Below are 17,755 nucleotides of genomic sequence, written 5' to 3'. Positions count from 1 at the left end.
TTAAATCCTCTAAAAAACATATATCCAACTTTTCAAACAATAGTTTCTATCTTAACGATGACCTTGTTTTAGTTGAATTTTTTTTTCTGTAAGTCGTGTTTTCATGTTGGGGAAAAGAAAAAAGTCGCAGAAAGGTTAACTTAGAGGAGTATGGTGGATACTTTAGAAATTTGTAGCTCAATTTTTGCAATTATTTAACCATGACATTTTCGACTTTATCGAAAACAGATGTACAGTTACGTTTAAATTCGTTGAATCAATATCTAATGGTTATCATAGATGATGAAGGATCCTTATAAATATTACCTAACTTTGCTTTTATTTCTTTATACGTTTTTTCAAACATAAAAATCAAATTGCTTTTTTTTCATTGTATCGAAACATGTTTAACATATTTAATACAAATAGCTGTAAAATTAAAACTCATTTATAACAGTATGAATCATTTTTCACGGCGTCACGTGGAAGATTGCAGTGCATACTGCTTAATCGTACTGCCTACTAAACTTAACAATATCACCTATCTTCAAACACGGTTAATCATTAATCTATCCTTGTAGTGCTTTATGTTCAAAAGAGTTCATTTGGTTCTATATGTCTATAATACATACGAGTTACTAGTTTTTCTCAAAGCTTGAGAAATTATTAAAAAAATATTTGATAAAAATTTAAGGGACCGAGCAAATTTTGTTTTCATTACCATCTAGTTCACACACACATATAGGATAAGACAATAGAGGATAATAAAACGTTTATATATATACTTAGTTTATTTATTAATTGTTGCGACGGAAGTCATCAAACTTGAAAATTTAATAAAAATATTCACAGTGAGCATTCTTTCTCTCATTTGCTCTCGCGTTCTTTCGCACAATCTTCGCCTTACCGTGGTCGCGCGCATTCGTCTAGTGTAAATACGGGTCAGCGAACTTGGCGTTAATATACTCGACAATTTCTTTAAAGTTTCATTTCTTATTAAATGTCGCACCTTGACGCAGCTTGGACACATCACGGATAACCATCCTTGCTTACGCTATTAAATCACCGATGTTTCCATTTCTGGATTTTATTTTTTACTTTTTATTATGCATGTATTTATAATAATTATATACAGAACTAGGCATTTACTCGAGACTTGATACAGGAGTACTTTTATTTTTCAATTTTCGACAAAAAAAAATTCTTATGCTAATCATTTTTTTATTTAATTTTTTCTTTATCTAATAAGAAGTGTTAGAGAAGAGCACTGATATTAATAAAATACTAAAACTAAGCTTGATTGTGTATCAGAAAATTAACTAACTCACTACATATACATAAGTAAATAAACATATTTAGGATTTCGATGTTTGTACAAAATTTTTGACGAGCACGAATCCACATCACTTAATTATACTAATTAACGAACTCAAAGAACATAAAAACAAAAGAACAATTAATAACCTCACTCCTGAAAGCCATTTGAATTATGATACCTAGTTCCGCTACGACATTTTTTTTGCATTTTCATCGTTATTACGTACTTACGTGTGCCCATGGCTGTGTATGTTTGTGTGTGGCGCTCATATGCATATGTACATTTAATTAATAATAATAATTATTATTAATAACAACAATATAATTGATACGAATAGAAAATTATAGTTCACGATGAATGACTCGATTTCATTTTGAAAATTGAGGATATCAACACATATCGATCGAAAGTTTAATGGTCACTAGTCGTCATTAGCATGTTACTTAATCGTTCACCATTTTAGTCAATTTAGCGACGCTCACTATATTGTATTTTGGCCTCGGCCGCTCAAAGACTGCGAGAGCACAAAGCACGCATCATTCGCTATATTCTATTATAGATCTTTCTTTTGATCGCGCATATACTGGCTATCAGCTCTTCACACTCGTTATCGCTACTGCTTCCTCGAAATCGTGCCAAAGTCTCGAGATTCCAAACTCATTCAGTCGAGTATGACGACCATGTCGTCGGATCGTACCGTCCGTTGAGGTACATTCAGTCGACGCCAAGGCTTGCGAGCGGCTCGTCGCAACTCTATGGCCGTCAAAGTTTTTCTAATTCTCCTAAAAATGGGAAAAAGGAAGAAGCGTTAATTTGGTTAAATCCAAAGCGTAAACGACCGTGAACGAATAAAAGCAGAGAGAAAGATGACGATTGCTTACTTGGTCTGCTCCGTAGCGCGGAAGTAGAGGTCATCGGGGGCATCCATCCAGGACATGACTTGTTTGCGAGCGTTGCTCCGAGACATGGGCCCCTGAGACAGCATACCGTGAGGATGAGCGGCGCGACCATTGAGTGGCGTCGTAACCAGAGGCGGTATCACGGACGCCCCGGCCACGGTAGCCGGACTCGCGGCAGTGGGGTGATCGGCGCGCGCGTTAGCATGCAGTGGCTGAGCATGGTGTGCGCGCTTCGGAGGCGGCTGCCCCGGCGAGACTGCGTTGATGGCTATACCTGCAGCAAGCGGAAATCGGTCGCTCGTTAGAGCTGTCCTTAGCGCGGTCGCGAGCGTCGCTTCACTTACCATCCGCGCCGTTCAGCTCATCGAACGGTGCCCTTGTGCGCTTCAAAGTGTTTTGTGGCGTCTGCAAAATGGGTGGAACGGGAGGAGTGGCGGAGAGTCGATCGACCACGTCCGACTTGTTGGGCACTCTCTCGTAAAGAAGACTGCCGTCTGACGAACAGAAAGGCGGTTTTAGCGGGACTTGCCGGTCGTCGGGGGCGCAAGCCGCGCCGCGGGGACGCTCACCTGGCGCCTTGGGGGGCCGCGGGAAGGAGACGTGCTCGGGCTGCTTGAGCATGCCCGGAGCGGTGAGCAGCAGCCAGTCCCAGTCGCCGGGCTTGCTGGGCTGGGGGTGGTCGCCGAGGCGCGTGGCAATGTCGTTGACGCGCGGCCGCAGCCGCGGGCGCGGGGCGCGCCCCAGCAGGCGCAGCTCCTGCGGCGTCTTGGCAGCGAGCTGTGGCGAGGCGCAGAGGTGCCGCAGCGGCGCCGCGTTGATGGGCTGGTGGGGCGCGCGCGCCGCGTGCCGGCTCCTGAGCTGCGCGGCGCAGAGGCGGCGCGCCGCGCGGGCCAGCGCCGAGGTGCGCAGGTAGAAGGCCGAGCGCGTCTTCATGACGGGTCGCGGCGAGCCGCCGCCGACTCCCAGGACCGTGGGCACGCCGGCGGGCACGCCGCCGGTCCCGGCGCCGCCCCGCACGTCCAGCCCGTGCGCCGAGGCGTAGTGGCGGCTGAGGTGCGCCTTGAGCTTGAACTCCTTGCCGCAGGAGGGGATGCTGCAGCGGTGCGGCCGGTGCGCGCCCGCGGCGCCCTTGCCCTCCTCGTCCGAGTTGGCCCCGCTGCGCTTGCGCTCGGCCTCGATCTCGTCCATTCGCGTGGGGCACTGCAAAGGTAAAGGGAAGCCGGGGCGCGCGGCGATGAGCGCGAGTCCGAGGTCGGCGGCGCGCCGGCGACTTACCTTGAGCCCGCCGTACTTCTTCCAGTAGGTCCAGCAGAGCTGACAGAGGCGGTACTGCATGTGCGACGGCCCCCACGGGTACCACTGGGCGCTCTGCAGCGTCTGGCAGCTCTCGCACGGCTTGCCCGAGGCGGCGGCCAGCAGCATGGCCGCGTCCTGGGCCAGGTTGCCGTTGCTGCTGCCGTTGAGAATGCTGACGGAGGCCGGCTGCGGCTTGCCGTTGCTGCTGGGCGGCTGACTGTTGCCGATGGGGATGATGGAGGCGCCGCCCTGCGTGGTGGCCGGGGGCGCCGAGTTCTGCGCGGCGCCCTTGCTGTAGTTCGGTATGTAGACCTGCTTGAGCTTGCTCTCGGCCTCGACGGCCTTGACGCGCTTCTGCTGCACGTAGCGGTCGGTCGTCTTCCACATGTAGTAGTACTCGATGATGTTCTTGAGGCTCTTCCAGTGCAGGAAGTCCGTTCTGATGTCGCCAAAGTCCTTGCCGTACTTCTCGAGCGCCTCCTCGAAGAGGTTGGCCTCGGAGGCCGACCACTCCTCCATCTCGTCGCGGCAGAGCACCGGGCCCGAGCTCGGGACCAGGCTCGACATGGCCTTGGCCACGTCGTAGTTGTGTCGGTGAAGCGTGTCCATGGCGTGGAAGAGGGTGATGTCGCGCGAGGCCGCGGCCGCGGACATGTGCAGCGAGGGCTGCTTCACCGAGGACGAGCAGTCGAGGGCGCGCGCGAAAGTGCCCACGGAGCGCGACACCACCAGGAACTGGTCGATCTGGCGGTCGGTCAGCGAGTGCCGCGGCGTCCAGACCAGCTGCTCCAGGTCCTGCTGGCGGCGCGCGTCGGCCTCGCGTTCCGCCGCCGACAGTGGGTGCGCGGCGATGTTGTCCGCCTGGTAGCGGCTGCCCACGCGAATCTCGCCCTTGTCGGCGAGCAGCGTGCGCTGCGCCGGGTCGAACACCAGGCAGTAGAAGAACGAGTCCTCCTTGTTCAGGTAGGTCAGCAGCGACTCGGTCTCGTTGAGCAGGGTCACGCAGCACTTGCCGCGGATGTGGGTGGCGGGCATGGTCTCCACCTGGCGCGACAGGAACAGCTCGCGGTGCTTCATCTGGTGGCGTTGCTTCAGGCTCAGCTCGCTGGCTGCCTGGTTGCCCAGGTTGGTGGCGGCCACGACCGCCGCCGTGGCCGCGGCCACGGCTGCCGACGCCGCTCCCGCGCCCGCGATGCCATCGGCGCCGGCGCTGGCGCTGCTGCTGCTGCTACTGCTGCTGCTGCCGTTGCCCGGCATCGACGACGACGCCGCTGCCGCCGCCGCCGCCACTGCTGCCGCCGCCTTCGCGACGCTCTCGTCCACTCCAACTGTCGAAACGATCGCACTTTTAGCGTCCGCTTTCCCATCCTACTCGGCATGCTGCTTGATCGAGCTCTGTCCATCTCAATGTTACTCCGCCAGACTGAAATGCGCGCGCGCGCGCGTTCGCTTTGACGTTGCGCGCGGAAAGCCGCGGGCGGACGGACAAAAGCGCGCGCGGATATCGCAATCGATGCGGGACGAAGGCCTGGGATTCGGCCTGGAAAATTCTGCTGAAATTGCACGCACGCCGGGCCGCCAGCGAGAGCGGAGGGGAGAGGCGAGCCGAAAAAACGAGACGCGCGCGCGCGCGCGATCACGACTGCGCTCGGCGAAACAAAAGGAACGCTTCTCGCCAACGATTCGTTGCAAAGAGAGTGCAGCAATCGGCTGATTGTTGGCTTATCGGCGAGAGCGCGTCAAGATTACGGGGGGTGAGGGGCAAGGCGTTCACCTAGGCGCGACAGTCATCGAATGCAAGCGCAGACCAAGTTATCGCGAAAGGTCGTGGCAGGCAAAATGCGCTGACTGGGAGCAAATCAATATTACAGCATCGGTGGCAGCAATCGCAAGTAAATCTTGGCCAGGGAGCGTAAGTCCACTCGCATCGTCGGCCACAGATGCAGAATCGACGTCGGCGCTCGTTCGCACGCAGACGCGACCTCCGCTCGCTGCTCCTATCGTCCTGTCTGCAGGCGATGAGCGGCTCACGCGTATCAATCGTCGCAAGCAAAATATACGTAAACGAGCGCGAACGCATGCGACACTGAACAAGTATGTGTGCAACATCGAACAACGAAGACAGCTACATGTGAACGAGATGAAAGGAAAGCTACACATCGACGGACGGGAGCATGTGGGTGTGTACGCGAACGCACAGCGGAAGCCTCAGATTACTAAAGTGTCATCACACACGCAGCGTTGGCCGCCTCGCGAAAAAAAAAAAAAAAAAAAAAGAAAGAGAGAAAAAGGACCCGGGACGGGATGCTGGAGAGGAGAGAATGACACAACAGGAGACGGGGGAGAGACGAGGACGAAAGGGCGGCACACTCGTCGGAGCGAGCGTCGAGTCGCGACGGTGGAGCGCGCGAAGCCGGTGGCAGCATACGCGGCTCCGGCCATTGCGCGCGTGCCGGCGCTGCGGCGAGATGCACCGGAAAGAAGGTGGGAAGTGATCGGCGCGTGTGCGCCCGCTCCGAAGCCGCGAGCCAGGCTCCGGCTCGCGGCCGGCCTACCTTGACGCTGCCGGAGCGAGCAGCTCTGTCTCTTTGGCCTTACAGCGATCTGCCTAGTTCTCGCGGCAGCCGCCAAGATTACAAAGAATTTCGTTCGTTTTCGCTCGTGGACGGGACGAGGCTTGGCCAACGGCGCTATCGGTCGCCTGCTATCATCACTGGCTTCCGCCGCTGCGCGTTGCTTTCGCAACATCGATCAGTCGCAACGCGACTAGTATATAATATCAAGGGGCTTTTTCGCGAGCCGACGTGCGACGAAAGATATATGTACGTGTGCATGCGACACAGAGAGAAAGAGAGATAAAAGAGATACAGATAGAAATAGAGAGACTGTGTGTGAGAGAGAGAGAGAGAGAGAGAGAGAGAGAGAGAGAGAGAGAGAGTGAGAGAGATAGAGAAAGAAAGGTGGTCGATGATGATCGTTGGACTCACCAGCAGCGTGGTGGCAGTCGAGCCAGGGGGAACTGGCTGCGAGGCTCGCCGCCTCGTCCTTGGCAGACTCCTCGGCGAGCAGCTTCGGCAAGTCCGAGCTCTGCTGCTCGGCCACTACATGTCGTGCGTGCATGTGCATTCGGTTACTTTCTGTCGTGCTGTGCTCGCTCGCGGAACGAAAACGCGCGACATTCCGTCACAGGGACGCGGCTCCGAACGCGAACAAAGAATTAATCGGGAAAGCGCGCAGCTGTGCGCGCTCTGCAATTGAATTTCGGCCCGATCGATTCGAGCGACGAACTGCAGCAGCGATGCCGTACGTCCGGCACGCTCGCTCTCTCTCTTTTCATAGCCACCGTTGTCTTTCGCCTCGATATTACTTTTGGCCCTCCGCGCGCCTGCTAGTTATTGCACATCGTCCACTTCTCTCGAATAGAATTAATTAAAAGCACACGAGAAGTATGCGCTTTGATACATATCTAGGCTCCGCCGAAGCACGTCTTTCGCCCGAATTATTTTAACCTCCGTTTTTTTTTTGCTTTTTTTTTCTTTCGTTTCATTCCTTTCTTTTTTCTTCTTTGTTTTCTTTGTTTTATATATATGAGAGAAACGACTTTTCATCGAGCGAATTGTGACAAAAATAAAAGATGAAGAACAAAACTCGCTTGACAGAGTACAAATGAGAGTAACGCAAAAAATCAAACGACTCGGGCATTCGGAATAAGTTGACCTGCACTGACACTGATTTCTCAACGCCGTGCACGAGCGACAATATTGCAAACGCTCGAGAAATTGTAAAAAAAAAACAGCCCAGACGAGGTGACATGTGAAATTGGGTATTGGTGTAATTGCCGCAGACATTATTGGAGACACGCGTGCGCAAGGCATGAAAGACTAGCTAAGAAAAGATGGAATTTTTTAGGGGGTTCTCGGTCTTTTTATCGTTACAAGGTGCAAAACCGGTCGGCGTCTATCTGTGTGTGTGTGTGTGTGTGTGTGTGTGTGCGCGCGCGCGCACGCGAGATACATCAAGACGCCCGAGGCTTAATTTATAGTAATTGTTCGGAATCACGAAAGCAATCTCGAGTAAGGTGTATCCCTTTTCTCCGAGCAAAAATCATGCCGACTCTCGAGCCTCTACCTTTTTTGCCTGCTTTCGTATCAACTAGTTTCCCGCTACGGAGCTTTGACCACTGACTTAACACTACGTATACGAATCAATGATATCTTTGGTTGAACGCAGAGGGCAATCTCAACAGCTATCGGCTCGCCTAATTATCCAATGGTAGAACAACATTGACAACTGTCTCATCTCGCCGCATTAAATTCGACGCGCTCTCATATATGTGGAAAGAAATTCAAGAGGTACGCGTGCGCCGTACAAGCCAGAAGATTCGACACGAGTGTGTATGCCTGTGTGGGTTCGCGTGAAAGCGTCCAAGTGTTGGAGCAGTGAAAAGGGAGCCCCTGAGTGCCAAGACGCGCGGGGAACTACTGGCGCACACGCGCGCGCAGATACACAGTCGGAAATCGAGAGAAAGAGAAAAAAGTCTGCAGAGCGCGAGCACTGAAAATGAGAGTGCGAGAGACGCGAGATTCCAGATAAGAGCACGAACGTCGGGACGGAGGAAAGGAGAGATGGAGGGAGGGAGGGAGGGAGGCAAAATTATGACTCGGCTTCGGAACCGCGAAGAAGAAAGGAAAGAAAAAGGCAGTGGTCGCGGCCATATCTCGAAAAACCATTTTTCCGAGAAAAAACAAATAACAAAACCGAGCATGGTCGGCGACTAGTAGATGAAAAACAACGCAAGAGAGAGTATACATTATGGCCGAAAGTAGACAACGTCGACAAAAAACACAAAATGCTCTCCATATCGCGCTTGGTACTCTGGATAAAAAGTCGTGAGAGAAAAGCGGGGGAAGGGGGTGGGGCGCACATCCGGAAAATAGGAAGTGCGGCAGCCTGAGAGGGAGAGAGAGAGAGAGCGCGCGCGGCCGGTCTTTTTACGCGCACACGTATATGCGAGTACGCGCGCGCGAGAGAGAGAGAGAGAGAGAGAGAGAGGCAGGCAGGCAGGTAATGAAGGCGCTGCTGGCGGCGGCGGCGTCGGTGGCGACAAGAGGAGTAGGAGGAGGTGGAGATGCCAGATAAAGGGAGAGGGGCAGAACGAGAGAGAAACTGCAGCGACAAAGAGAGAGAGAAAGAGAGAGAGAGAGAGAGAGAAAGAAAGAGAGAGAGAGAGAGCAAGAGAAAGAGAGACGGACTCGAAACTCTCGTTCTGGCGCTGCCACGTCGATATGTTTCTCTGTACTCTGGGCTTCCAACGAAATTTGCAATAAATATGCAAACGGCCGTACGACTCGGCGTTGGCGGCAGCCTCGAGCGAAGACAGTGGCGCGGCCGTCAGCCATACTCAGCCGACGACGTTGATCGGCCAACGCTTCTTTCCGCGCCGAGGAACGGTCGTCGACGTGGATTTTCACGTGTAGTAAAATCGCGGAACAGGGGATCGAGGCAAAGTGGCGAGCGGCGGCGCGTGCAAGAGCGAGGCCGACAGCGGCGGCAGCCCCCAGCGGTGGCCGTACGGTGGACGGGGCGTCAGTCATTCATTTAGTTGGCCGCCACGAGGGGGTGGCTCTCTCGCTCTCGCACTCGCGCCGCGGCTGCCGCCTGCCTGCCTCTCTGTCTGGTCGGCAGAGCGAAGCGGAGCAGAGCAGCAGATCGATACAAGCGTCCCTCAGCCTCTTCCGCGTCCTCCTCCTCCTCCGCCTCCTCCAGCCCGGAACAGAACCGGCGTTCGCTCCGCTCTGCCCGCCGGCTTTACTTATTAAACATTCCTACTGCTCTCGCAAGCTCCCCGAACAGCCGAGAGGCCCGGCGCGATCATCGCCGCCGCACCAGCTGATCGCCATCGTCTCCTATGTTCTCTCTCTCTCTCTCTCTCTCTCTCTCTCTCTCTCTCTCTCTCTCTCTCTGGAGGTTCGTGCACTTTCACTCCGCGCCGATCGACCGATCTCTCGACCCAATCGGACAGCCACCGTGAGCCCCGGCCTTCTCGTTGCTGTACTCTACCCGACAGCAATTAGCAGCTGCCTCGCTCGCCGTGCGAAGGTAACGCCGCTCTCGACCCGACCGCACAAGGTCTCCGCCCGCCATCCGATAGGCCGCGATTAACGCCTAGATATATCCGCGTTGCCGTCGATAACTAATTTGTCTGTACGCCCAATCCGACACAGGAGCGTCGTCTCTTTTCCCAACCAAGCTTGTCCCCCTTTTCTCTCTCTCTCTCTCTCTCTCGAAAATCGATAAGATCCTCTCCTCCCAGCTCGCGTGTTTCGCGCAGCGACCATAGCTCCCCAAAAATCTCTCGCTCGCTCGTTACACGCGCCGTTCGTTTATTTTCGAGCTCGATTGTCTATCGACGTTCGCATACATTTTTAGCAGTGTTCTTCTCTTGTTGCGTAATGATTCGACCGAGCCGTTATTTGTAAGACGCTTTTCATGGCACAGAAACGAACAAACGAGATATTGCACGGAGCATCTAACAGTGTAATGCCCAACTCGTGCGAAAATCGCTTAGTCCGACATTTGATAGTTAAGGTACTTTGCAAAACGACGCGTGGAGAGCGCCAACCGAAGTGCGCGTTTTTCGCCGAGCGTGCGGCAAAGTCGTACTTTCCGCAGGGCCTGTTGAAAAGCTTTCGGTCGCACCAATTCCGTTTCAATTAGACGCATCGCCAATCGATACTCGATATTATTCCAATTAAAACGATGAATCTGCGTTTCCACTGCTAATCAAATATCTCTAGTCGACTTGAAAATACAAATCAATCTCTCGTGACGAATCCAGTCAATCGAGCTTACCAAGGAATATGTTGATTGTCGCGGAATTGGCTCAACTGCAGCAGCGGCGGTAGCAGCAGCAGCGGCGGCAGCAGCAGCTCGTAAAGTGTAAAAATACAGTTGCAACCACTACAAATAACGTTACTACCGATTGCTTCTAATCAGCTTCAATGAATGCACCGAATCGTCCATTTGGATCAAGTGAACGAGCACAATGCCCCTCTGCTATCCAAAACGCTTAACGATGCTCGTGCCGTTTCGACGCAGCAGATAACGACTTGGCGGTTGGTCGACGTGTCGCCGCTCACGTCATTTTCGCACAGACTTTTGCGTAAAAACGAAGAAAAACAAGACGCCAACGACGAAAAAAGAGGCACACAATGAAGCTCGAACGCGCAACGGCGTGTCCAACATCGGCGGAAAATCGATGCTCCCGACCCATACTCCCGGGCGCTAGGTTCGCGGCGGGCCGGCCGGTCAACCCCCGTTTTCGCGAAATTACGAGCGCGCGCCGCGTACCTACCCTGTTTGAAAATGGCACTCCGATTGCGCCGTGTTTTTGCGCGATTCCCCTATTCGCGCTCACATCGCCCGTACCACACTCGTCATAAAGCCTACGCGAAAGAATAGCGCGTGTAATTGACTGTGGCAGAGCCATGCATTTTCCAGGCCAAGCCTCCTTTTCTTAGGCATTGATGCGCTTGATTAGTGAGCAGTTAACACTAGACTTTGTTTCAACAATCCAATAATGTAGCTTATATTTTTAGACGCAGCTCGATCAAGTAGCCGTCACATTTTTCATTATGTCGTCGCTTGACCACGAAACTTAATGGGTAGGAAAAAGAAAGAATTCGTTCGTAAACGATGATGAAATGGCATGCTGTTGAAAAAGATTGAGAAGCAGACTCAATGAATAAAAGTATTGTTCTCTCATATGATTGCACGCGGACAGTTTGCGCCGAGGCTCGACAGTCGAAACACAGCAAGGCATAGCTGGACGCTACCTTGCGTTTCGAGCGACCCGGGAAAACCAGTAGGCGCGCAGTCAAGAAGGCTAAGAAACGAAATGTCGCTTCGGGTGGGCCGGGCCCGAGCTGCGACGTTCGAGGGCGCGTTCGAGAGCGCGTTCGGGGGCACACGCGAGATCGCCAGCGAAATGTAGCGGTGCAAGCTAGCGGCGGCCAATCCCGAAGTGAATCGCCTGTCGATGTCGCGATCGAAAAAAAGATAGCTGTAGGCCTAGATAGGTGGTGAACTTACACTGGTGTTTGTCGGCGAGCATGATCAGGGTCGGCGGCAGGTCCCTCCGCCTGAAGAAGCACATCACCTTGGCTTCCACATTACCATTGGCCGTCTGCAAGAGCCGAGTATATCGATTAGTTTTCCTTGCCTGTAGGTGTGCGTCGCTGCCTCTGTTGTGTTGGTGCGCGCTCGTGTAACGCACAGCGACGCTCATTACGCGCCTCTCCCTATACGTATATATATATTGGACAAACGGAAGAGAGCACACGGATTTCGCCTTTGATCTCCTCGCTCTAATTAATCCGCGCCCACGACTGCTCCTTTTCCGCACTTCATGGCGACAACTTTCCCTTGGTTCAACTCTACTTCCTTTTTCGGCCAAATATTCCAATGCTCTCAACCAAAACTCAACCCCAATCCGCACTTTTTCCCACCAAGTCCTTCGCCGTATTCCCGACAATCGACTGGTTTGATAACGAATCCATCATTTTAGACTGCATACACTTCTCCCGGCTTTTCAGTATAATAATCCAAGCTATTTTCATTAATGTTATCAATAGTAGTATACACATACCTTATTCAACTCCTCTATTCTTCGTATCTGGTAAGGGGAGTTCGACGATGTCTCAAAATAGACATAATCTGCAAAATAAAAGTCACAAAAATTTTATTGGTTCCTTTTACGTCATATTTCACGTATTCAATGCATTGCATACTTGTTTGAATAATGCCAATAATTTTTTTAAAGCGTTTTTCTCCAATCACGTGTCTTAGATTTAGTAATTTATCCAAAAACGCAACATGTATTTTTTAAGATGAAGCTGCAACATGCATACGAAGATCAAAACTCAATGGAAAGATCTATGGTATATGGTTTGACCATTAACAACGAACGAAACTTGTTGTGAGTTTTCGTTAGCTGCCCTTAAAAACTACAGAGAATATTGTCATGCAACCTGGTAAATGCTATTTGTATTGACATCGGCAAATCGTCTGCATACGAGCAGAGCAATGCTGCAAAATTGACAGATACATGTGGGCGTGAATCTACGCGAATGTTAGCAATCCCAAGCCTAATAGAAGGAAGGTAAGAGTACACGCATGGCTGGGGTGAAGGAATATCGCGCGGAAAAGAAAAGTGCGTAAGGTAAGCGAAGCAGGGGAACGCCGCGGTCTCAGAGCTGCGTACACGACGCGAATGACCCACTCGAATGCACTCGAGCGAGTGCAGCAGTAGCATTCTCGACACCTGAGCGTAAGTGAGTGGGTACCTGCGTGCCGCCAAAGTTAACGAGCTTCGACAGCGTCATTAAACAAGACACTCGTTTCTCGCTTTCTCGCTTTTTCTCTCTCTCTCTCTCTCTCTCTCTCTCTCGCGTATCGAAAGTCGCGTTGGCGCGACGCGCCGCTTAATTGAGCCGGTGATATTTGCACGCGGGAGAGGAGGGGTGGGACGAGAGCCGCAGAAGGAAGAAAAAGGACGGGAAAGCGGCTGAGGAGTCGAAGGCCAAGCCGAGAGCGCGACAGATGGGGATGGGGCTCGGTCGTATGGACGGCCGTAGAAGCGTGGCTGCTTCGCTGCGGGGGCAGGGACTCGGCTCAGCCCTTGGAACGAATCGCCGAAGAAACGCAGCCACGCAGCCACGCAGCCGAACGAGCCAACGGCTCTGTCCGCTAAGCTCGCCAAGCGAAGGCCAAACGAAGGCAAAGCGAAACGCGGCGGGAAATTGGCGCTCGTTGGCGTGCACGCGCAGGTGCAACGCTCCTCGCTCGCTTTCCGGCTGGCACGCCGCGCGATAGACGGCCTACTTTTTGCTCTACTCGATCATTGGAAATCCATTCGGCCAGCACCAGGTATGTGCACGCTATGCCAACGACGTCAAAGCAAATCAATTGGCTCGCCGCGCAGCCGAGACGATGTTTGCGAAGCGACCGAAGGCTGCCGAGGCATCCTTGCTCCTTCGAGTTTTAAGCGAACGCGAGATCGCGATGACAGGCGCGTCAATGGGAGCGTCAATTGGAGCGTCAAACGAGATGAGAGAACGAGTTAAAAATATTCTTTGAGCGTTTATCGATCGATCGCTCGCAGCAACAACTTCCGGCGAGCGCGCACTATAATGGTCAATTTCGAAGCCTGCATTTTTGCATTGCAACGGTTCATATTGGATTCCGATAAATATTGACGAGGAAACGAGCGAGCACATCGAGCATGCGGCAGCCAAAGATATAGATCGGAGAGGGCCGCGCGGTAGCCCAAGTTTAACGAGAAGAAAACTGGAAAAGACGAAGAAAGTGTTCGACAGGGATTTTCGTAGCAATTAGTGCAACTCAAACGGCAGGGCAGCATTGAGGAAAGAGAAAGAGAGAGAGAGAGCAGAGAGCCAGTTGAAGAAGATAGGAAGCTATATAATAGTCGACTGGCTAGGCAATGCAAAAGCGCGTATGTGTGTAGCAAGCAGCGGAGCGAGCGAACGAGAGAGATAGAAAGAGAGAGAAGCTATAACGGATTTCGTGCACGGTGCGCTCGACGAAGCTTTGGGGAAAACGGAAGGGAGAGAAGAGTGCGGCGAGCGAGAGCAAGAGCGGGGCGAGAGAGAAGGGGCCACAGGGGGAGGAAAGCCGAGCAATAAAATGCCGACAGAGACGCCGATGTGCCGGCAGCAGTGCGCACAGTACCTGAAAAAGAAAAGCCACAGAGAGAAAGAGAGAGAGAGAGAGAGAGAAAGCTGATTTGGAGGGGCCGATTTATTGCGATGCTATACCTGACCAGCCGCAGAAGCTTCGAGACAACTCGCATACGCACTCATAAACTCTCTTTCTCGACCATTAAAAATAGATTGACGTCGTGCGCGAGCTGATCGACTCTGCAAGACTTTTTCAAAGAATGCACATTGCAGCTGGCAAAGTTCCGACCCGCGGTCAGCTGCCGAATACTACGATGCAATTAATGATCGTCGCTGGCTACTGCAAAAAACTTTGATGATAATCCCGTCTGCGAGAGTCCACAGGCGATTGAACGCACAATTAACGTTGATCGATAGCCAAAGGCGAGCGGGCGCGACATTGAAAAAGACGCATATGGCAGGCAAAAGTATCGATTGGCCAAAGCGGAATATCGAACAAGCGGTGCACCGCCAGCAGCAGCAACAGCGTGCTGGCGTTCGGCAGACAAAGAGAGAGAGAGAGAGAGAGAGAGAGAGAGAGAGAGAGAGAGAAAACGCGAGAGGGCGATCGGCCTCGGACTGCAATCAGCGGCTTGGGCTAATCAGGAATCTGCTCGTGTACTTATTTCGCGCGCGCCTAATCAAAAAAGAGAAGACTCTCGACGCGGTAAGTAGTTGCCGCGATCTCTTTCTCTCTCGCGCTCTTGCTCGGGCAGGCCAAATAAAAAGAAGAGAGCGGAAGAGTGAAGGGGGAGGTTGGGGAGGGGGCAGTCTCTTTCTCGGCGGCGAGGGGAGTAGCGCCGGCTGCAGGGACGAACGAAAAGGAGGCAACGCGAGCAGTCAGCCCGACTAATGGAAACGGGGGGAGGCACACACACACTCTCTCTCTCTCTCTCTTTCTTGCTATACCTCGGACACGACGCACTCGCTCGCACACGCTCCAACGCCACTACTTCCACATCAGCCGCTCACCCATGTTCATCGCCTTTCAACTGTCCGCATCTCGCGCTTCTTCTACAATGCAGCTGTTTTGTCAACAATATTACCCATCATGTCAAACACCCTTTTCGACTTTTGACCATGGCTTTCTCTGGAATTTTTCAGTGCACTATAGCTCAAAAGCATGCCTTGTTGACAAACTTGACCCACAGCCTAAATATAGAACATTCCACTATTCTTATAAATACATACCATTGCAAATTGTATGAGATACACATAGTAGCTGCCTATACTACCTATCTTGCACTCATATAGAAACTTAACATATCTTTACTTGTTTTGTCTTTAAACCATTGGCATCACTTGTGTATGAAATTCATTGAACAGCGAGAGATGAGGTTTTCGTAGTGAAGATAGATTACTCACCTCCCACTCTATACATATTGGCTGTCATGTTGCTAGAGTCTTGATAGCCTCCGAGAGCGAAATTAGCGTTCTCGTGGTTGCTGTGACTTTCGTGATATTCGGCCGGCATCGGCATGAAGAAAGTTTAGTTTTTCTATTTCTCACATGTACACAGTACACAACTATTGATCAATGCAGCCGGCTGCTTCGCACTTTTTCAACAGCACTTTGCCACATTACGTTACAATTGTCCTTAATTGATTATCAAAAATGCTATACAAAATTTTATTCTTATTCTTCTGTAGAAAATATCAACTATTCTAATTTTCCAAGATTCCTCCTCACAATAATCAAGTTATCAGCTATATGTATCATAGATTCTGAAACAGAAAAATATCTTAATGAGTATATCGATGGTACACAGACTTATTCCTACATCAAATTATCAACAAATACCTATATACATTTTACTAAAGATGAAATAATCAATTAGATTAATTAATAAAACAAGTAGACATCAGAGCTCTCAAAATTTCAAATTTAAAAATACATTGTGATAACCTTAAAGATTGAGATTATTAAACTCAGTTGTTAGTATTAATAGTTTACACAATTTGATCAATCTAATAGTAAAAAACAAGAAATATTTCCAGTTAGATATCAAGTGTTTGGAGAACGAAGGTTGTCCCGATGAGGCATTTATCAACACTCATGACTATCAACAACGCAAACCTAACCAAATCACCAGGGATGATAGTTAGCGTGCAGACATACGTACGTTATTGTACAGTGTACAAATTGTGAAAGGAAATAGATTCTACTACTGACAAGTAGTTCGCTGAAGATAAAAAATTATTCAAGAGAAATCACCTGGCAGTGAGATACTGGCTGTTCTCGCCTCGTCCTACGAACAGCAGGGTAAGCGACAGAAGCAGCAGCAGCAGTCACACTTATTCCCGGTTCACAGGGTCTAAGCAGCATCCTCGTTGTACTCTGCGATCCCAATCTCTTTCCGGTTTGTTTCTTCGACTACAAGTTGCTACAGCAGCGGTAATAGAAGTAGCAGGGTAGCAACTCAGCGGCGCGGAGCAACACCGCCATTTTCGTTATGTGTATGTTGCCTCCGCAGCACAGCAGCAGCAGCACAGCACAGCAGCGGCGGCAAATGAGAAAAGCCGCACGCGACGCGGTGGATGCGCGTACTGTTTTTCAAAGCGTGTACGGGAACTTAGAACCGCGTCTTTTTTTCCTCTCTTTGGTTAATGGGTTCTCGAACGACGCGCGGGTCCGCTGCTAACGCAGCTCTTGCGCGTGTCTGCCTGTCGAATCGGCGAGAGGCAATGGCCGTTGGGGACAGACAATTCGTGTCTGTCTGTCTGTGTGTGTCTCTCTCTCTCTCTCTTGCTGTTAGCAGAGTAACTCACGCTCGTTACAGTTCGCGCCCACGCGCAAAATATCGGTGGCAGCGTCAAGTGGATGGTCGCTGGCTACAGTCGGTCAGCGATCGCGCGTCTTATCGCTCGTGTTGCTCGCCAGACTATACGTGGTCAGCGTGCAGCTATGCAGCCGCTCTCTCCTTGCACACGACTACCGCTCTAACGCACCGCTCTAGCTCTACTGGCACTAAGCTTGCTCTACAGAGTTCTACTAGACACACTACACGCGCGCGCGCCAGCGTCCCGTCGGCTACTCCACACGCACAAACGATATATATTATATATACTTACATTTATGCAGACCAGGGAACACGCACACGCAAACACAGACGCACTGGCGTAGCGGAACCGCCACGCAGCCGAAGATTGCCGACGCTAGCGTCTCCGAGCGGCAGATGTGGAAAACAGCCTATTCGACATGGACACGTCCTTGTCTAGCTGATTTATGGTCCCCTCGCACTCGTACCCTCAGACCCGGTTCGGCGGCCAATTCTCCTATATAGTGCCGTCTCGCTCTGACGCCGGACTTGTATGTATGCATGTACATACATAAGCTATAGCGCACGCGTACATACACTACACCGGCATCCAGTCACTACTGAACGCTACTGACATCTGCAATTGTGCCCCAGACCCGCCAACTTCCAAATACATCTATTTTTCAAAATTCTATTAAATTTATGTTTCATAACCGAAGTTTAGACAATACATAAACCAATCAGAACCATTTTTTAGCAACCCAAAAAT

General features: G+C 51.3%; 1 protein-coding gene across 3 annotated transcripts; it reads right to left on the bottom strand.

Annotated features, from left to right (window-relative positions):
• Positions 1–773: 773 nt before the first annotated feature.
• Positions 774–17,260, bottom strand: LOC131664104 (metastasis-associated protein MTA3). 3 transcript variants are annotated; one of them, XM_058934974.1, is made up of 10 exons: positions 16,443–17,258; positions 15,594–15,952; positions 12,140–12,207; positions 11,584–11,677; positions 6,480–6,593; positions 3,472–4,820; positions 2,766–3,396; positions 2,541–2,690; positions 2,179–2,470; positions 774–2,079 (listed from the first exon to the last, which is right to left on the bottom strand). In XM_058934974.1, exons 2-10 carry the CDS (start codon positions 15,706–15,708, stop codon positions 1,959–1,961), a joined length of 2,934 nt encoding a protein of 977 aa, XP_058790957.1. In that variant the 5' UTR covers positions 15,709–15,952; positions 16,443–17,258; the 3' UTR covers positions 774–1,958. The 3 variants fall into 3 exon arrangements, with proteins under 3 accessions (XP_058790957.1, XP_058790956.1, XP_058790958.1); XM_058934973.1 differs by having other exon boundaries at positions 2,766–4,820; positions 16,443–17,260; XM_058934975.1 differs by lacking the exon at positions 6,480–6,593 and having other exon boundaries at positions 2,766–4,820.
• Between the last annotated feature and the right edge of the window lie 495 nt (positions 17,261–17,755).

Source organism: Phymastichus coffea, unplaced genomic scaffold (genome assembly GCF_024137745.1).
Source record: "Phymastichus coffea isolate CEN01 unplaced genomic scaffold, Cenicafe_Pcof_1.1 PCOF00040, whole genome shotgun sequence".
Classification (NCBI taxonomy): domain Eukaryota; kingdom Metazoa; phylum Arthropoda; class Insecta; order Hymenoptera; family Eulophidae; genus Phymastichus; species Phymastichus coffea.
The sequence above is the reverse complement of the archived record's forward strand: the minus strand, read 5'-3'. Positions and strand labels throughout refer to the sequence as shown.